This window comes from Halichoerus grypus, chromosome 5, assembly GCF_964656455.1.
Source record: "Halichoerus grypus chromosome 5, mHalGry1.hap1.1, whole genome shotgun sequence".
NCBI classification, from domain to species: Eukaryota; Metazoa; Chordata; class Mammalia; order Carnivora; family Phocidae; genus Halichoerus; species Halichoerus grypus.
The window spans coordinates 165,959,322-165,981,177 of record NC_135716.1 but is presented as its reverse complement, the minus strand read 5'-3'; the positions used below and the strand labels follow the sequence as shown (position 1 = coordinate 165,981,177).

Sequence of the window (21,856 nt, the reverse complement as noted above, 5' to 3'; positions counted from 1 at the left end):
TTTTCATGTGTCTGTTGGCCATCTGGATGTCTTCTTTGGAGAAATGTCTGTTCATGTCTTCTGCCCATTTTTAAATTGGATTATTTGTGGGTTTTGGTTTTATGTAAGTTTTTTAAATACATATATATATTTTAAAGATTTTATTTATTTGACAGAGAGAGAGAGAGAGCACAAGTAGGCAGAGCAGCAGGCAGAGGGAGAGGGAGAAGCAGACTCCCCACTGAGCAGGGAGCCTGATGCGGGACTCAGTCCCAGGATCCCAGGATCATTACTTGAGCAGAAGGCAGACTCTTAACTGACTGAGCCACCCACGTGCCCCTTAAATATATTTTTGATGCTAACCTTTTATCGGATATGTCATTTGCAAATATCTTCTCCCATTCAGTAGTTTATCTTTTAGTTCAAAAAAAATTTTATTGTTATGTTAATCACCATACATTACATCATTAGTTTTTGATGTAGTGTTCCATGATTCATTGTTTGTGCATAACACCCAGTGCTCCATGCAGAACGTGCCCCCTTTAATACCCATCACCAGGCTAACCCATCCTCCCACACCCTCCCCTCTAGAACCCTCAGTTTGTTTTTCAGAGTCCATCGTCTCTCATGGTTCATCTCCCCCTCCGATTTCCCCCCCTTCATTCTTCCCCTCCTGCTACATTCTTCTTCTTCTTTTTTTCTTTCTTAACATATATTGCATTATTTGTTTCAGAGGTACAGATCTGTGATTCAACAGTCGTGCACAATTCACAGCGCTCACCATAGCACATACCCTCCCCATGTCTATCACCCAGCCCCCCATCCCTCCCACCCCACCCCCCACTCCAGCAACCCTCAGTTTGTTTCCTGAGATTAAGAATTCCTCATATCAGTGAGGTCATATGATACATGTCTTTCTCTGATTGACTTATTTCACTCAGCATAACACCCTCCAGTTCCATCCATGTCGTTGCAAATGGCAAGATCTCATTCCTTTTGATGGCTGCATAATATTCCATTGTATATATATACCACATCTTCTTTATCCACTCATCTGTCGATGGACATCTTGGCTCTTTCCACATCTTTTAGTTTTGTTGATTGTTTCCTTTGCTGTGCAGAAGGTTTTTATTTTGATGTAGTCCCAATAGTTTATTTTTGCTTTTGTTTCCTTTGCCTCAGGAGATATATCTAGAAAAACGTTGCTATAACTCTGGCCTCTGTTTCTTATCTCTCAAGTGGGAATAACAATAGTCCCCTCCCCACAGGGTTATTATGAGGATAAAGTGAGTTCATATAAGTAATGCTTTTAGAATAGTAACTGATCCATTTTAATTGTTATATAGTATTGTTGTTATAAAACAAACATCCCTACTCTTGATGACTTTATAGTAGTAAATACAAAATATTTATTATAACAAATGTTACGAAGGCAGTAAATGGGGTACTGACATGAATAGCAGAATGGGGATAGGATAGATAGGATAGCCAATTGAAGGCCTCTCTGAAGAGGTCACATAAAAGGGTCATAAAGGATGGGAAGGAGCCTTTTAGACCACCTCCAATATCTAATTCAGGAGCTAAATAATTAGGTCCTTTTCCCTTTATGTCAACCATATATTCTGAAAGAAAAGAATTAGTGAAGTTTAGTTAAGAATCTTTCAGCAGTTTTATTATGTTGGAAGTAAGAAAGTATGTGCCAAAATGTTGTTTCACTTACCTGTATAACTTTGGGATGACTTCATGATAACCCTAGGAAACTCAGATTTCAATGTCTCTTGCTTCTTTGAATCTTCTTTGCATTGAGCATGATAGATAAATGATAGAAAGGAGTTAACTTGTAGTTACAGTTGTTAGCCTAGTTTATATGTTGCTTTATGCTCTAAAATAGGTCCCAAGACTCCCTCTTAGCCATTCATAAGATTTAGAATATGTGATAAATCACATCTCATTTTGCAATTCATAAAGCTACCTTGCTAAAATTGAGGAGCATGGGGCAGAGATGGTAAGGTTTTGATAAACTTTAATAATGTATAATGGTGGGATGCCTGGGTGGCTCAGTTGGTTAGGTGTCTGCCTTCGGCTCAGGTCATGATCCCAGGGTCCCGGGATCAAGTCCCGCATTGGGCTCCCTGCTCAGCAGGGAGCCTGCTTCTCCCTCTGCCTCTGCTGCTCCCCCTGCTTGTGCTCTCTCTCTCTCTGACAAATAAATAAATAAAATCTTGAAAAAAATAATATATAATGGCATAGTCAGGAAAAATACATAATGCTGAGAGCAACAGATTGGTGTCCTGTAGTTTACCTAAAACCTTCATTTATTGATTTGAAAGATAGGATTCTACCTGAGAAGTTTTAAGGATAGCATAGTGAGTGTATAGATCTTTTAGGAGATCATAATATCTTTTATTAATAATTTATTTAATCTTAATATCACTTATATTTGTTTTGTTTTTCTTCTTCACTGCCTTTATTGGTAGCATTATTATAGTTATTAAAATGTATACAGCATATTTTGTGAAATGTCTTTATTACTGACTTGATGTCATGGATATGCAGCCTGCTCAGGAAGAACACAGAGAGGATCCAGACTTTGAAACTAAGGAAGGAGGAGGCCTTGAAGACTGCTCTAAAATAGAAGTAAAAGAAGAAAGTCCTGACTCAAAAGCAGAAAGAGAATTAAAAGCTTCCCAGAAGTCAATCAGAAGACACAGAAACATGCATTGCAAGGTTTCTTTGTTGGATGACACAGTTTATGAATGTGTTGTGGAGGTGAGTGCATTTTAATTTCCATAGTCAGAACTCTTACGGATTGTTTCATGTAGGGTTGAGTAAGTAGTGCCAGTGACTGTTTCTGTGAGCTGAAATGTTAATAGGGATTTTCTGGAAGTGGAGGCCTGGAAGGATTATGACTGAGTCTTATTTTCTTCTCCAGTTTTTTCTGTATCTGCCAAAACTTGTGAATTGAGCATGTGTTACTTTTATAATCCAAAACAATTTTGTTTAAAAACAATTGGTTGTTATTTATAGAGTGACCTGCCATGACTAGATTTTCCAGGTAGCCTCAGTTTCTGATATTAGGTCTAGCTATTCCCATAATTATATTTGTAAAAAAGTTACAGTGTGGTCATTTCTGCTGTCCCAGATCTAAACCTTAATAAGCCTCGATTTATTCAATGCATTTCTTTAGCCCTATGAAATAGGATATAAACAATTTAAATCAAGTAATGCCATTTTTTAAAATACTCTGTGAGTCAGGATTGAATAAAAAATGTCAGTTACTTGGTTATTCTTTTGCTCCTTCAAGACAAGTTAAAATCCTTAAAAGTCTACTAACCATTTTTTTTAACTAGAGCAGTAATTATCAATTATGATATGCTTGATATAAAGCAATTGTGATTATTACTAATAATAGCCTTTATTGATAAGACATATAATTCACATATACTTGTATTTTAGGTATGTAATTATGAATTGAATTACCTATATGCAAATGCAAATATATCAAAGCACTAATAATCTAAAATATCACCTTATATCTATTAATAGACATTCCCTCTCCAAGTTTCAAAGAATAAATCAAGAAAAATACACTATTGCACTTTGAAAATAGCTGCTGTACCTGGTAAACTACCAGAGACCTATGGTCTGCTCTTTCTGCTTCTCACCACTAGCTAGCTGAGAGATGTGAAAAGCTATTCCGCACATTCTTCCCATTCAGACCAAGGTCCAGATCTGGGTTCTCTATACCTGAAATATTTGGGGGCAGATATGTTTCAGAATTCAGAATATTTTGGGTTTTAGAAAGGAGTAAGTACTTATGCTGCATATTTCATAACACACCCAGGAGGGTGTGTGGCAGTACCAAGATTCATTCTAAGGTAGGTACATGAAGACCATAAATAGCCTCATAACAGTTCAGGTCAGGATTTGCCTTCAAATGAACTTTGGAATCCCCCCCCCCACCAAAAAGCCTAAAATTTTACTTTTTAGAGCTTCTGGATTTTGGAATTATAAATAAGGGAGTAGGGACCTGTACGTGAAGAATTCCCAAATCATTTCTGTCATTTGGAGTGAAAACATAAGAGGGAAAAATGAAGAAAATGATTACTATAGATGGGTTAAGTCTGAAAATGAATTAACATCTATGTGAATTACTAACAGTCATTAAAAATAACTGTTCATTGAGAGGACATGTGTGTGTGTCAAAATGATTTCTAATTTTTTTGACATATTTAAAAAATATATTTCTCAGAGGTCATTAGCATGTTTGATTTTTTTCAACAATTCCAGTAGCTAGGTAAGATAGATATAAATATTCTTATCATTTTACATGTAAGAAAGCTAATGTTCAGAATTATTAATTGAATTGACCCAGGTTGTTTTGCTTGTAAATAGAGGAGCCAGGACTTTTTGACTATACATCTTATCCTCTAAGTTAGGCTAAGTAGGAATATTAGTACCCAAATTTGGCAGTGGTTTGATTTTCTAAGAAGTGTTTCTTTACTAAGAAGACAATTCGTAGCACCACTGAAAAAGCCACTGCAACAGGTAATGTCTGTTGGGTATCTAGACTTTGTGCATTTTTCAGGAGGGAGTTGAGACATAGCTCATTCTCTTGGGACATTTGGTCTGAGAACAGTAGCAAGTCTAATGGTTTCCATAGTCACTATTAACTGTCAATGTTGACATTAGATTCAGTGAATCTAGGTGGTCATGATGACAGCAGCCCATAGCAAGCTTCAGGAAATACTACACCAAAAATAAAGAATGTGATGTTTAAGATGGAAGTAGGGAATGGTTGATGAAGGGAAGGTAAAATTTTGCTTTAAATTCTAGCACTATTTCCAAGCCACTATAAGTGTGTTGCATATTTAAGCTGACAACTGACAAGTTAAGAAACAGGATTTCTATAACCCACATTGCTCTACTTACGCTGTATAAACCATCATAAAGTGGTGGTAACCACCGATAAAAGAGGAAATTGGGAATGACATTTTATTTTATTTGGTGATAAATACAGGAATAAGAGGAAACCTCAAAATATGTATGTCTTTGCAGAAACATGCTAAGGGACAAGATTTGCTTAAACGAGTGTGTGAGCACCTCAATCTTTTGGAAGAGGACTACTTTGGTCTAGCCGTTTGGGATAATGCAACCTCAAAGGTGAGGAGACTGATTGTCAAAATACTTGTTTAAATTCTTTTATTGTCGTTAAGAGTGTATTTATGCCTGCCTCTCCAAGATACAGTGTACTTAAGAGTTATTCTTGCCTATTCTTGTTTCTCAGATTTTCCCTCTAGAACATTTTAAAGAAAAGACCATTGCTGTTGTGTTCTTTCATCATTGAGAGAAAGTATCCACTGTACTGTCTTTTTAAAGGACAGGGGAATACAGAGCTATGATGTCCTGATTAGCAAGTAGATACCAATAACTTCATATATTATGCAATTAGTATTGTATCTAATAGGTTCATAGTAAATATGTGTTGAATGGATGATCTATCAATATTATAATTATACAATAATTATATATAGTTATAATTTGAGAGTAATGTTATAAAAGAGAATAAGGTCCCAATATTTTTTTTTTTTTTTTTTTTTTTAAAGATTTTATTTATTTATTTGACAGAGAGAGAGACAGCGAGAGCAGGAACACAAGCAGGGGGAGTGGGAGAGGGAGAAGCAGGCTTCCCGCCGAGCAGGGAGCCCGATGTGGGACTCGATCCCAGGACCCTGGGATCATGACCTGAGCCGAAGGCAGACGCTTAACGACTGAGCCACCCAGGCGCCCAAGGTCCCAATATTTTTGAAACAGCCCTAAATGAATCTGACATTTTCTTCTAGCCCAAAAGGAAGTCAGTAGTTGACTTTTGAAAGAAGCAAATGTAAGTGTGAGAACATGGAGGAGGAAGGAAAGGTTAAAAGTCAGGTATTTACTTCAGAAAACTTGAATTATTTCCTAGGCCAATTTACTGAAAATTACAAGTATTTAGCTTAAAATCTAGTGATAAAACTTTAGTCCAGTTTAACAAGTCTTTGCAGGTGCTATCCTAGATGATATGGATAGGGCTGTGGATAAGATAGACATGGTCCCTGCCCTCTGGAACTTATAGTTTAGCGTGGTGAGTGTTATATGAAAGGAAATCTAAGATGTCATGACAGGGTATGGCCAGGGAAGTCTTCTCTGGGGAAGTGATGCCTGAGCCGAGAACTGACGGATTAAATGGGCAAGTGAAGTGGAGAGAGAATGGCTTGTATAAAGGCCTAGGATTGAGAGAGTGGCATTGGAGGAACTAGGAGCCTGGCTAAACATAGGAAGTGAGGAACAGAGTAAGAGATGAATCTGGAGAGCTACACAGGGGTCAGGTCATGGAGAGAGTTTTGTATACAATGTATTTAAAGTCAGTTTTGTTGGTTCTTTCTCCAAGGTAATTTATATTTATTAAGAAAAGTTAGGGGCAGCAGCCTTTAACAACTGCAGACTCTATAGATTGGATTATTTGGGTTAGATAATGCAAACTTGAAGACATGAAATTGCCCTTTGCCTAAATAAAATCTATTTGTAGAATATACTAGTAGTTACATAGTAGTTTGCAATAGTAGTTTGTCCTTCTATGTGAGTGACTGTTGGTTCAAGCAGAAGAACTATGTCTACCAGCACTAGGTTAATATTGTTCTTTAAGGACTTAATCTTTGTCCTTAAAGGCTCAAACCAACTTGTACTGAAGCCTCTAAGTTCCATTAATAAGGGAAGACTGAAGGTAATTAAAAAACAAAACAATACCTCCAAAACTACAGTGAAAAACATTGAGCAGCTGTGAGCTAGAAAATTATTCAATGAATCAAGGAAAATACTCTGAAAAGTATTTTATGTTGTACAAGCTCAGTGAGATAAAGTTCAATGTTTTTACACTCTGGGTGCAAAAAAAAAAAAAGGAAAAGGAAAAGAAAAATCCAAGGTTGATTTGAGAATAACTGAGAATGTTTGAATTTGGCATGTCAGTAAAGTCACTGAATACTTACTTAATATAACTGGAAATAATATCTGTGAACCACACATAGTTAAATTTTGAGAAGCTAGCTCATTCATCTAGACATTCAGCAGAGGAAATTCTTTTCCACTTGCAGTTGAGCTTCTAGGGCCCACATTGCTACAAAAACTTTCATTTGCATTGATAACTTTTCACCATTGGTGGTGCCATCCATACTTGTCCTGTCGGTAGGTTTTATTTCCTTTATAATACTTTTCAAAATCACGTATTAAATTGCTTTATTTATATTCATTTAAATATTTATATGTAAAGTGATATTAAAAGTGGCTAATATAAAAGCTGAAGAGCAAAGTATAAACCCGGCTGTGTAAAAAAGGGCATTATTATCCCTCTTAGATAAAATATTTCTAGAAGAGAAAAGCTATTGTTTCAGAATCATAATCTAGTTTCAACTTCCCTGATAGTTTATAAGAGCCCCTTTTGGGGAAATCAGTGGGCAAGTGAATCCTGGGAAACATAGGGCTTATCATATTCAGGGCATTTGTCAGGTCTATAGTAGGCTCCAGGTTCTTACAGGATATCCAAGAGGAACATGGTTAGAGGTGATGAACTGTTCTATATTTTCTGCTTTTAAATTCAGTGTGACCAACCTCCAGCTCTGAGAAATATGTCAAAGCAGAGTTTTTCTTTGGGTTAAAATGAGGGTCTTTGGGCTGATCTGGGAAGTAGGGCATAGAAGGGAAAGCAGGTACTTGCCAAGCAAATCTTGTACAAAAATGAATTTGGGGAAGACTTACCTTAGCATTGTCAGGTTAAAAGGCCAATACAATAGCAGAAGCCATCTTGGTGATGACAGTCCTTCAGTATGCTCTCTCTTGAGTCATACTTCTTTAGTATGGATGAATTGCTCTCTCTGCTCATGCATAGCTGTCCCTGGTATTTCCCATCACCATCATCCTGGGGATTTGATTTGCCTCACTTCTGTGATGTTTCTCCTGTTTCCTTTGTCCTAGCTTTTCCTTGTGTTTTGATAGAGTGCTTCTTCTAAGAAATGGCATGCGAGACATAATCTTTTTGAGACGTTATATGTCTGAAAAATGTCTTTATTCTACCCTCACGTTTGGTTGTTAGTTTGGTTGGGTATAGAATTTTACACTTGAAGTTATTTGCCATCATAATTTTGGTGGCATTACTCCATTGTCTTCTAGCTTCCAGTGCTGCTCTTGAGAAGGCCAAAGCCATTCTGATTCATGATCTTTTGTGTGACCTCCCCTTTGTAGAATTAAGCTAGTAAAATCTTATTGTCTTCCTCCCTTCCTTCCTTCCTTCCGTCCTTCCCAAAATGGAGGTACGAATTTAACTTAAAACAATAAGGAGAGACCCTGTTTCCCCACACTCCTTACCAAACCACAGTGGCAGCAGACTTTTTACTTTTGCCATATGAATAGGAGAGGAAAACCAGAGCCAGGACTTGCTTTGGAACCACAGTTCCAAGTCCATGGTTTGGAGCCCAGTGCTAACTCTCTGTGGATGATCTCTTCCCCTTCCCAAAACAGGTGAGGAAAGAGTTCCTCAGCCTTGTAAGTTCGAGCCCAGCATGCAGCCAATCTCCTTGCCAGCCCAGCTTAGAAATGCCACCTCTTTACTGACCCAGGCTGGTGGCAGAGGGGACCATGAGCTAAGGGGAGGGCTCACTCATGCTGCCCTGGGCTGTCAGCCTGATCCTAGCTGCGTTGATGAAGGAGCAGGACGGGTCTTTGGCCAAAGGCCTAGGTTCAGCTTGGAGCAGCGATGGTGGGCTGTGGCCTGGTTGCCTGGCACCGTGGGGGGTTGTGACACAGGCTTTGTGCAGCCAGTCTGGAGGGGAATGAAAAAGCCTTGTGGCAGTGTGGGCAAGGAGAGGGGTGGGCATTGGTGGCACAGTGCATGTGGCCATGGGCTGCAAGCTTGGAGGGATAGCAGAAGGCCTTGGGGTGATTGGGGCATGGATTGGGGGGGAGGCCGCCATGTGCCAGCTGGGTACATGGCCAGCTTGGGCCCATAAGAGAAGACCTTGTCACAGGAACAGCAGCAGTGTGGGCGCTGGGCCGGGGCTGCTGGTGGTCCAGGGAAGGCGCCCCCGCAGAAGTGGCAGGCCCTGGAACCAACTGGCTGGGCTTCTGCGGTGAGCCCTGGTGGGGCGCTGCTCCCTTGGTTACTGGTTCCTTGCCAGTGGGACTAGGATCGGTGTCCCAGCGGCAGACTCTGCATCTTGTTCCAGCATCTTGCTGGCCCAGGAACCCAGAGGGAGGTAGGCGATGCTGGGGATTATCGGGCTGATGGGGATAGGGCTGTAGGGCCCCGGTCTTGGTTTAGTCTCAGTCCACTGACACCACGTGAACTGCTTCCTTCTTGTTGCTAAATTTTATCCCGGGCGTGGAGGGTGGAGGGTGGAGGGGGGACCTGTGGAAGGCCCCTCCTCCAGTGGCTGCTGCAGCTGCTGAGCTGCCCTTGGACACAGTGGAGTTGCTCCGCCCATCATGCTGTTCGATTTTGTTTTAGTCACCATTACCTATGTATATCTACTGGCAGTAAGCCAGATTTCCAGATACTCTCTTTAGAAGTATACAGAGATTCAGGAAATGCTTAAATGTGTAAAGCCACTAATGTTTGTTAGTTTGTTAGTCATTTATCCAAATTTTCTGTCATTCTGAAAACACAAAGGGTACTAGAGTTACAAAATCTCCTGGGGTTCAGTCCGCTCATTTTAGAGATGAGAAAACTGAAGCATATAAAGGCAGAGTGGCTTCCTCCCAGTCCATTCCCTCCTGAAATTCCTTGCCTCCTACTCCTTCCTAAATGATTTTCTTCTTCAGCTTTTTATTCCTCTTTCCTTGAATTTTACGTTTTGTTTTTGTTTCTTGGTTTTTGTTTCCTACCTACAGAATTAGTTCCTGTTAAATTACAAAAATTCAACCGAGTAAATTTTAAAGATCTAACTGCCCTTAGTAATCATTTCATGAATTGGGCAGCGTTCCACCTAGCAAGTAGAGGGGAGCTCTGAAGGTTTACAGGAAAGCAAAGGTTTTTTAAGGTAAAGAAGGAATGGAAAAGAGGAAATTATTAGCAAAGAATCCACTGTTTTAGGCAAGGTCACCCTCCAAGGGGAACAGAAAGGGTCTATTAGTAAATATCTTAGTGCTGACCAGGAAATTTCCATGTTGACTAGTTAAAGGTTACATTTCTTGGTGGTTGAAACTGTGGTTAGGTTAGATATTAAGTCTTGGTTTACTGACTTGCTTAACCTAAGTGATGCCATTTTGGGCTTATGGTTTTCTATTTTAACATTTCTCAAATTGTGGGGAAAAAATGTGAACCATAATACAAACAGAAATGACTATCCTCTTTCCAGTCCCAGTCTATTGTCTGTCATCTTTTTTTGTGTGTAAAGATTTGTCCTTTGTATATGTAGGTTCTCTCCTTAAGAACTTCTGGATTGTTTGTAGACAATTGGGTACCTTTAGCAGGGAGGAAAGTTCATTGAATTGACTTCTTCCTCACATGGAATGGCTTGCTTTACTCTCTTTCCCTACTGACTACATAATTAACAGGCCTATTGCCAGACTAAGTCTGGCTAGAGAAGAGGAAAGGCAGTTAGAAGCAAACTTCTGTAGCCCCATGAAGACATTTATTACCACTATGAATCAAAGTTATATGAGTTAAATAGTTGTTTCCTACGTTTTATTCCTGCTTAGTTGTTTATGAATGAATGGGATTTTTTTCCTTGGAGAAATGTCACCCACATTAATTCTTACCCCTCCCCCCCAATTCCCTCCCTAAGCAAAAATCTTGAGCTCTTTTGGTAAATACTGAGAATTTTAAATGAGGAGTTCATTCAGTTCAATGGCATATGGTCCTCTGTCTCTTTTCTTTCATTTTCTGTGTGGATGAATTTTCTTACCTTAGGAGTCAAATTTTTAACTCTGAATAGGTAATCAGTCATAGCCAGGAGGGTCTTTCTTTCACCTTGCAAAGGCAAATAGCGAACACCACTTGAGTGAATATTAAATCCATAGTGTGAGGCATTTAACTTATAGTCATCTGAAAGGATGGATTGTTTTAAATTGATTCACGACTAGCTTTGAAGCAAGTACTGATAATGATTGTATCTTTATTGTCTGGCAAATCAGAAAGACTAAGATGAATTTTATAAACATACTTGCAGAGTAGGAGGCTGTATTTGGGATCTTGTCTTTTGCTCCAAAGATTTGGTTTGACATCTCTAGTGGATTTAAATGTGGCTTTTTTAACACTTAAAGAGTCAGACCTAGAATTACTGTGCTATAGAGTTTCTACAAACATCTTGGAGCAGTGATTTGAGGTCAGCATACTAACAGAAGCATAAACAATGGTTATTCCTCAAGTTAAGGAAGACAGAGTTGTGGAGCTTATAGATAATCCTTTTACCTCAAAAGACAAGGAGGGGCGCCTGGGTGGCTCAGTCGTTAAGCGTCTACGTTTGGCTCAGGTCATGATCCCAGGGTCCTGGGATGGAGCCCTGCATCGGGCTCCCTGCTCAGTGGGAAGCCTGCTTCTCCTTCTCCCACTTCCCCTGCTTGTGTTCCTGCTCTCGCTGTGTCTCTCTCTGTCAAATAAATAAATAAAATCTTAAAAAAAAAAAAAAAGACAAGGATTTGTCTAGATCACTTATATGTATGTGCAGGGTTTTAGGACCTCCAGATAAAGGTAGCTGATGGCCAACTCAGGGCATGTTCTTTCTTAGGGTTTTTTCTTAAAACTTTATGACCTAAGGTTATATTGCCACAAAAGATATGAAAAGTTCCTAGTCATTTTACTTACTTAAGTGACATTGCCTTAGTTGAAACTTTATCATCTCTATACTGGTTTATTTCAGTAGCATTTTTCATTTGTTTATTCATTTATTCATCAAACATTTATTGAGTAGACAGCATGTGCCTTGTGCCAGGCAGAGCTATAAAAGACATAGTCTCTTTGCTCAGGGAGCTTCCAGACTGATGAGGGGGCAGCAGTAAGATGGGCACCCACAAAGAAAGGGTTTTCTGCGAAGGTAACATAAGATCTGAATTATAAGAGATAGTCAAGAATCTTCCAGGTGAAGAAATTGGGATAGAGTATTCCAAGTGAAAGGGACAACATGTGAGAAGGTGTTTTAAAGTAGGAGAGTACATGTGAGACCTGTAATTCTTCAGTTGAATGAATAGAGATCTGTTTCAGGCTATTACTGTTATTCATCTCTATTATTTCGAAACATTTTTTAAGCTCAAGAAGGAATGTGATACTTTTTAAAGCACAATTTAAATTCTGTTTAAAATGTTAATTTAATAAATAAATAAAGTGTTAATTTATTTAACTCACAAGAAATGATCGGCAAAATAGACCCTTAAAAGGGAATCCTTAAAAAAAAAAATAAATAAAGGGAATCCTTGCAACTGAAGGTATTCAAATAGAAACCAGAAGATTATCCAGACTTGCTATTTTGGGGACATCTTAAGAACCCTAATAAGATGGGTGCCCGAGTGGCTCAGTTGGTTAAGTGCCCGTCTTTGGCCCAGGTCATGATCCCAGGGTCCCTTGGATCAAGTCCCGCATTGGGCTCGCTGCTCGTGTGTGCTCTCTCTCTCATGCTCTCTTTCTCAAATAAATAAATAAAATCTTAAAAAAAAAGACCCCGATAAGATACAGTTCTATAACTTTTGTCCTCTCAATATTTTGTTATTTTATAAGTTAATTCCTATCTTTTTCCCCTAGCTATAACCCTCTCTTTCACCTCTCCTTCAAAACCATTCTCTTGAGAAATTGGTTTACATATAACTATCTCTACTTCCTCACTGTTTATTAGTCTGACATAATACAGGAAAGTGTGTAAATCATACATGCGTATTTCAAAGAATTTTTACAAAGTGAACACATCTGTAAATACCCCCAAGATTAAGAAAATAAACATTACCAGGACTCCAGAATCCCCTTTTGTGCCCCCTCCCAGTCACTCCCTCCATCCCCTAACAATCATTACTCCTATCCCACCCGGTAAAAGTAACAGATGTCTTCCTGACATCTATTCCCGTCAGTTAGCTTTGCTTGTTTTTAAACTGTATTGTAAAAATGAAATCATACGTATGTTCTCTTAGGTCTGGCTGCTTTTATTTTGTTCAGTATTGTGTTTTTGAGATTCATCCATGTTGTAACAGTAGATCATTCATTCTCATTTCTGTATAAAAGTTCATTGTTTGAGGGGCGCCTGGGTGGCTCAGTCATTAAGCGTCTGCCTTTGGCTCAGGTCATGATCCCAGGGTCCTGGGATCGAGCCCCACATCGGGCTCCCTGCTCCGCGGGAAACCTGTTCTCCCTCTCCCACTCCCCCTGCTTGTGTTCCCTCTCTCGCTGTCTGTCTCTCTGTCAAATAAATAAATAAAATCTTCAAAAATAAATTAAAAAATATAAATTCTTAAAAAAAAAGTTCATTGTTTGACTATACCACACTTTATGTATTCTACTATTGATGGATGTTTGGCTTGTATATAGTTTGGGCTTTTAAGAATACTGCTGTTGGAACATTCTGGTATATGTCTTTTAATGCACATATTTCTTTTCTGTCCCATAGACTTCATCCTATCAAGCCCTTTTGATGATCAGTATCAGCACAATTTATTGAGTGTGGCTTATGTGCTTTTTATATACATCAAATAATTTAATCCATAAAAACTCTGTGAAGAGAGTAGGTTTTCTAAAAAAAGATTTACTTATTTATTTGAGAGAGAGAGAGTGTGTGGAGGGAGGGGAGAAGGAGAGAGAATCCTCAAGCAGACTCCATGCTGAGTGGGGAGCTCAGCATGGGGCTTGATTCCAGGACCCCAAGGTCATGACCTGAGCTGAAACCAAGAGTTGGACACCCAACTGACTGAGCCACCCAGGCACCCCGAGGAGGGTAGTTTTATCCCAATTTTATATATGAGACAATTGAGACTTAGATGATCTTATATAAGGTTACACAGCTAGTAAATCGTAGAGAGGTTGAGACAGGATTAGAACTCAAGACTATCTGACTTCAAAGCCTGTACCCATAACCATTATTCTCTCCTGTACCACAATTACCATTCTCAACAGCAACCCCTCATTTGGTCTCCCTTTCTATAGTCCTGCTTCCTCTAATTCATGTCGCTCCTTTATTTTAAATCCTTCAATGGCTCCCCCTTGCCTGGAATTTGAAAAAGTCGGAGTTTCTTACTGTGAAATACTGTGTCCCCCCGATCTGACTCTTACCATTCTCTTCCGTTTTGTATCTCCCCTCCTCACCTCTGTGTTCCAGCTATGCTCACCTACATGTCACAACTGAGACATGTTCTCTTATACCCTGTGCCTTTTTATTTATTCCCTCTTCTGTTTTGCCTGGCTAACTCTTGTTTGTCCATGAAGACGCGGCTTAGGTCTCCCAAACATTCTCTTGAGAAACATTTCCTAAATGCCTCTTCTCCCCAGTCCATTTTGGTGCACCTCCTCTGTGCTCCTAGAACACCCTCATCATAGCACTCTCACACATTACTATAATTATCATTTTCACACTTAGAACAAAAAATCAGTTGTTCACTATTCATCTCTTCCATTAGACCGACAGCTCATTGAGGACAAGTACGATTTTTAAATCCTTTTTGGAAACTTCAGTGCCTAGCACATGGGGTTACTCCTCAAATATTTGTTGGCTAAATAAAATGCTGTGAATTGAATCATTTAAATTGAGCATAAAAGTACCTATTCTTGTACACATTGATTTTTATTATCTTGTACACATTGTTTTTTATTTGGATTTGGAGGTCTAGGTACTGAAGCAATAATAATTTGTTCTATAACGTCACTAATACCTTGGAGTCACATGTGATTGACACAAATCTGGGCTTGCCCTCCTTACGTCAAATTGGTGGGAATTCTAGCTCCAGAGTCATAGAATGGCTGAAAAATCCCTGTAAGAAACTTGGCAGCTTCAGGTTACCTCGGGAGATTTCTCTAAAAAAATAGTGGAAAATATAGAGTTGCCTCATTATGGTGAGAGATGTTTCATTCCAAAGCGGTAAAAAGTAGTCTTTGTTTAGAGTTCTGGGTTGCATGGTATAAATGACGATTCTCAGAGGTTCCACGAAACTTATTAATTGGACTTTTTGAAGTCTTCCTTTGCCTTTGGACCTGTAACAACTTAAAGTTCTTTAATCATAATGAGAAATGAGAGTTACTGCCTTTCTGACAGGGCTTAAACAAGTGTGTGCTTAGTTTTTATTCTAAGGAATAATTTTATATTAAGTGGTATATTTTTAACACATTTCTTAATCTTCTGTGTTAATTGTGGAGAAGGGACAGAAAAGGAAATTAATCCTCACTCTTGTGTTTATTGTCTGTTGTGATGACTACCTTTATAAAACAGTTAAAGTAGTATATAATCAAATATGAGGTTGTGGAATTCAAGTTCATTTCTTGGGCAGGGCAGATAGAATGGTAACCTTGTGCCTTTTGTCTTTGTTGATAGAGGGCGAGGAGGGGGTACTTTACTCTAAATATCACTAAAATTCAGTTTTAAACCTTTTGGAGGAGGGTATGGAGAGGTATTGGGAGGAAGCAGGAGAGGGGCTCCTGGGTGCTGACAATGTTAAACTCATGTGTTCACTTTGATAAGTTATTGTCTATATACTTATGTTTTAGGTATGTTTCTGTATGTCTCTTATATCAATAAAAATATTTTAAACAATTTAATTTAGAAATTTCTGTCTTTGAACATTTCCCAAGGAGCCTGCAAAAGATGTTAATGGTGAGGCTCTTTCCAAGTGCCATTATTTTTCATGGTCCACCATGAATTGAAGAATCCTGCCCTAATGATGTGTAGACTCTAAGTGGGGTTGGAGAACAGTAAAAGGAGAGATTAGCGTGGGCAAGAGTAGTCAGGGAAAACAACATAATCACTCATCCAGTAAATATTAACTGAGCATGAACCATGTACCAGATGCTGTGTTGACATAGAAAACTTAAATGAAATTGGAGGTCAGAGTTGGAGGGAAAAATAAGATATGGGTGACGTTAATTAATCCTGGTTATATCTCTACTACTCTTTACGGAATGATAAAAATAGCAAGTGCTTATTTAGCATTTCTTCTTTACTAAAAGCTTTACATGTATTAGCTCATTTAATCTTCACAATAAGTCTATGAGATAGGCCCTACCACTAGTATCTCATTTTAATTTCCTCTAGTAGATGAGAAAACAGATACAGAGATGCCTAAAATCACTCAGCTAGGAAGTAGTGGAGTTAGGATTCAGTCCTAACCGTCTGGCCCCCTGTTTCTCTGCTCACATTTACTATGCTGTGTGAAATTAATGCAGAGAATATCAGAAATATAGATTGACCTAGAGAATCTATTCGAAAATGTCCAGTAATCCTGCTCTGGTACTCTGTGCTTTGTGTGTTTTGGAGCTGTGTGTGAATGCCTTTTCTTCTTTTTACAGACATGGCTGGATTCTGCCAAAGAAATAAAAAAGCAAGTTCGTGGTAAGTGAATCTAGCCCTTCTTATAGTTCTTTTTTTCTTTTAGTAGGTCAGAGGATTTTCACCCATTTTCTGGCTATGAGTCACTTTAGAATCCTGGCTATGGCAGGTGGCTCTGAAATTGAGATAAAGCCTTCCCTTGGAAGGAGGAGATTCCATGATAGAAAGATACAACAGAGGTGGACACGATTGAGATGTAGGTCAGATCTTGATTTTTTTCTTTACAACTAGGCAAAATTGGAGAAGATTGGAATGGTTGAGAAAAACAAGTTTGAGAAGAACAAAGATGAGAAGAGAAAAAGGATATGGGAGTCAGTTCTCAAAGGGGTTTGCTGCCTGGTCCTGGTCCTTTTAAATTGTTCTGGACTGTTGCATTCTAACCTTCTTCATGTTTTCTTCTCTGTAGTTCTTTTTGTCCATTTTCAACAATCTTCTTCCAAACAGTTCTTCTGTTAGTAGAAAAATGAAATTTCCTTGCCAATGGCCCTCTGACATTGTGACTTTTCTCCTAACGCCAAGCCCTTTAGTATGTATTACTGTTGTACCCCTGCTCAGACGGCTCTCCTGAGATAAATATTTCTAGGTCGAATAAAGTGTAAATTGGTATTTTGTAGCTCCAGGCCCAAAGGGCTAGCTAAGGGGTAGAGACTCTTTTTCTCTTGTTTACAGCTAAATGTCTTTTTGGTTTATTTTTAAGGAAACTTTTAGGAACTGCAATAGAGGTTATTCATCATGGTTAGTAAGTTTTAACTCTATCACCTGAAAACAAATTTAGAAAACAATCTTCCTGTAGTGAAATGTTTTCTTTTAGACATATTTATAGTTTATATTCCTTGAGATAGAAAAACAAAATATTCCTTTGGACTGGCAACTCTCCATATTTGTTCTTTGCCTATAAAATGTTTTAAAATCCAAGTCAGAGCAAAAAATAAAATAAAATAAAAAAATAAATAAATAAATAAAAAATAGAATAAAATGCAAGTAAGAGCAATACATTTTTGGAATATTTGAGCCATGACAAGAAAAACATAACTCCAAGTCCCTTTCAATGAAAATTCTTTTAATATTCAGTATTACTCAGGAACAAATGATTATACAAGAAGACTGGTTAGGAAGAAAAGTTAAAGCAGAATTTATGATGAGTGGAAAAGAATATCTAGTAGATTATATCTCTAGATATAATATCTCTAGATATAATTATCTATATCTATATATATAGATATAATGATCTCTAGATAGAATTTCTAGCTATAGAAAAAAATCTTGCTAAGAAAAAGAACCAGTGTTTGTCATTTAAAAAAAAATTTACAAAATAATAAAAACCCTTCCTTTAACATGGGAAAGGAAAACCTTGTCTGTAGCACAAACTTAAATAGGGAATCAAAATGTAAACATTTCATTAAGCCAAAGAGAAGATCGACATTTATCTATTGCAAAGATTTTGTTTTTTAAAAAAAATATTTTTTGTCACACACGTAATATTTACCCATTGTGAAAAATTTAAACATTAGGGAAATATATCATGAAAAAAGTAAAAGGCCCCTAAATTCTATCCTCTAGATACAATTACTGTTAAGTTGGTATAAGCTACAAGATTTTTTCTAGGCATATATAAGTTTTGCCTTTCAAAAATAGAATTATGCTATATACTATTCTTGTCCCCCCAAGTCCGTAGGAGATACGTTCCAGGTCCCCCAGTGGATGCCTGAAATTGTAGATAGTACCAAACCCTATATATACTGTGTTTTTTCTTATACATATGTATTTTGATAAAGTTTAATTTATAAATTAGGCACAGTAAGAGATTAACAACAATAACTAATAATAAAATAGAACAATTATAACAGTATACTGTAATAAAAGTTATATGAGTGTGGTCTCTCTCTCAAAATATCTTATTGCACTGTACTCACCCTTCCTATGATAATGTGATGTGATGAAATGCCTATGTGATGAGACGAAGGGAGGTGAATGACGCAGGCATTGTGACCTAGACTTAGGCTACTATTGATCTTCTGACCGTATATCAGGAGGCTCATCTGCTTCCAGATCGTGGTTGACCATGGGAAAGTGAAACCATGGATAAGGGGGGACTGTTGTACATTGTTATGTATTATATTATCTATGCATTATGTATTATGCTATATATAGTTAAAAATTTGTTTAAATAGGTGATATAAATATGTGGAATAAAATTAAAAGATACAGATGAAACTAATGCAAGGTAAATCGCCCTTCTACCCCGTCCTTTAATTCCTTGGGTTCTTTCCAGAGATGTTCTGAGTGGACATAGACATACACATATTTTAATATAAATATGTATTTAATACATATATGTTTTACATGCATATTATATTTTACTATGTACATTTATGGAAATATGTATTTAATAGGCATGTTTTATATGTATTTAATATAAATATGCAACCGATATTTTTATTTAACATAATTTGGAGTATTCTTCATATCAACACATATAAATTTGTTTAAAAATTTTCTTGATGACATAGTTGTAGCACAATATATATAAGCAGTCATTTTGATGGCCATTTTGGGTTATTCTCAATAGTTTGCTATTACAAACAAGGTTGCAGTGAGCGTTTATATAAGTTCAAGTTCATTTATATAAGTGCATACATACATATGTTCCTGTAGGTAAGTTCCTAGAAGTAGAATAAAAAAATATGAATATCTAAAATTGAAATAGATATTCACTAGGAGGATTTTTTTCCATATTAAAAACATACAGAAAAGTATGGAGCTAATGTAACAAATAACCCATGTACACATCACCCAGAATTAACATGTGTTAACATTTTAAATTTAAAATAGAACAGTACCGGTAAGTTTTATCTTTTTTGTTTTCCTCCTAGTCCTGTCCTCTTTTCTCCCTAGCCATTGAAATCTATTTTCATGAATTTGGGGTGATTCAGTCCATGTTTTTATGTTTTTTCTTATATATCCATACCTATATACCATAGATAGTATTGCTTTGTCTGTGTTTCTGAAATTTCCCTCAGACCCATTTATTCATTTGAACCTCTTTTGGAGGTTTATCAATCTCTCTCTTTGCTCCCAGCTTAATTCCCTTGGTTGTGAATAAGAGAGATCTCCCCTACTCAATGTGGCTATCCATCTCTACCCCTTTCTGTAATAGTGCAGAGCAAAAGCAAGAAGTCCTTATACCTTCAAAAAAGGGAGGGAGGGAGGGAGGGAAAGAAGGGAGGGAGGGAGGAAGGAAGGAAGGAAGGAAGGAAGGAAGGAAGGAAGGAAGGAAGAAAGGAATCCTTATACCTTCTATATATACCGAACAATACAGATATATAACATACACAAATTATGTTTAAAAAATTCTCTAGTCCAGGTGTACTCCTTATAAATGTGTCTTCCTCTCCTTTCCCTGCAGGGGTCACAACTGTCCTGAATTTTATGTTAATGATTTCATTGTATTTTTAAGTAGTTTTTGTTACCTATGAACGTATACCTAAAAATATTGTTTTACCTTTTGAACATCATATAAATTTAATTATTTAATAGTTAATCATTTGTGATTTGGTTTTCTTACTCAACATGACTTTTGAAATTCATCTCAGTTGAAAAGAAAATTTCACAAAACGATTCTTAATCTTTACTATGAGGGATATCCTCTGATTTTTTTTTTGTTTGTATTCTGTTTCATTTTTTAAAATGCTGTTTTTGACCTACTAAACGGACTTCACAATGGATCATGATCCACAGTTTAAAAAAACACTTGATCGAGGATGTATACCTGTAAGTGGAATTGCTAGATTATAGGGTATGTTTTACCAGATATTGCCAAATTGCTCTCTTTTACGTTGATTGTAACAGTTTACCTCCCCACCAGTAGCAGTAAATGAGAATTCCTAGTTTCCTGTGTCCTCAGAAGGCAGGAATTTTTTTCAATTATTAATTTAAAATATTTCTTGACATAATTTCAGACTTAACAGAAAACTGAAAGAATGCTACAAAGAATTCCTGAATATCCTTTACTCAGATTCCTCAAATGTTAATATTTTACTACATTTGCTTTTTCTTCTTTTCTCTTTATCTATACAGTCACACACACACATATACACAGAGGTTTTTTTTCTAACCATTTTAAAGTTGCATCATAGCAACATTATTCACAATAAACAAAAGGGAGAAACAACCCAATGTCCATCAACCCAATGCCCATTACTCAATAATGGGTAAGCAAAATGTGATATATACATACAGTGGAATATTATTCAGCCTTAAAAAGGAAAGAAATACTGATACATGCTACCGTATAGATGAACAGTGAAAACATTACGCTAAGTGAAAGTAGCCAAATGTTTAAGGTCATATATGATTCTATTTATATGATATCCAGAATATGTAGATCCACAGAAATAAAACAGATTAGTGGTTGCCAAGTGTTGGAGGTGGTGGGGGTACGGACCGCGAGGGAGTGATTGCTTAATGGATACAGAGTTTCCTTTGGGAGTGGTGAAAAGGTTTTGGAAAAAAAGAAAGAAAAGGTTTTGAAACTAGATAGTGATGATGGTTGTACAGCATTATGAATGTACTAAATGCCACTGAATTGTACACTAAATATACTGAATCGTATACTTTAAAATGGTTAATATTATGTGAATTTCACTTCAATAAAAAAGAAAATAAGTTGCAGTCATGATATCTCTCTACCCCTAAAATATCCTAAAAACTAGGAATTTTCTTATATAGCTATAATACAGTTATTAAAAGCAGGAAATTAACATTGAAGCAATACTGTAACCTACAGATCTAATGAGTTGTTCCAGTAATATTCTTTATAGCAAAAGAAAATCTCCGGTGATGTTTTGCATTTAGTTGGCACATCTCTTTAGTTTTTTTGATTTGGAACAGTTCCTGAGTCTTTAAAGTATTTTATAACATTGAAAGTTTTGAAGAGTCCAGCCTCATTATTTTATAAGTGGTCACTTTGAGGATGTCTGATATTTCTTCATGGCACGTGAATCTTCAGGTTATGCACTTTGGTGGGAATGTCATTGAAGTGTTGCTGAGTTAGAGGGCAGAATTTTTTTTTTTAAAGTAAACATTTTTTGTTTTAAGATTTTATTTATTTGTCAGAGAGAGAGATAGAGCATGCACAAGCAAGGGAACGGCAGGCAGAGGGAGAAGCAGGTTCCCTCCTGAGCAAGGAGCCCAATGTGGGACTCGATCCCAGGACCCTGGGATCATGACCTGAGCCGAAGGCAGACGCTTAACTGACTGAGCCACCCAGGCATCCCAAGAGGGCAGAAATTTTATTTATTTTTTATTTTTTTTTAATTTTTAAAGATTTTTATTTATTTGAC

At 37.3% G+C, this 21,856-nt stretch overlaps 1 protein-coding gene and 1 long non-coding RNA gene across 21 annotated transcripts in view; both read left to right on the top strand.

Moving 5' to 3' along the window:
- The window catches only part of EPB41 (erythrocyte membrane protein band 4.1), a 195,126-nt gene that overhangs the window by 91,116 nt on the left and 82,154 nt on the right, over positions 1 to 21,856 (top strand). For all 20 annotated transcript variants that reach the window (XR_013448300.1, XM_078073541.1, XM_078073527.1 and 17 more), the window contains 3 exons: positions 2,536 to 2,748; positions 5,038 to 5,142; positions 16,475 to 16,517. Coding sequence is in view for 19 of the 20 variants with exons in the window: in XM_078073527.1 (XP_077929653.1) it covers positions 2,536 to 2,748; positions 5,038 to 5,142; positions 16,475 to 16,517 (361 nt within the window). In the remaining variant the exon portion in view is untranslated. The remainder of the gene's footprint in view (positions 1 to 2,535; positions 2,749 to 5,037; positions 5,143 to 16,474; positions 16,518 to 21,856) is intronic.
- Positions 5,509 to 16,473, top strand: LOC144381953 (uncharacterized). Its single transcript, XR_013448301.1, has 2 exons — positions 5,509 to 5,549; positions 5,773 to 16,473. It is a non-coding gene; the product is annotated as an uncharacterized LOC144381953 (long non-coding RNA).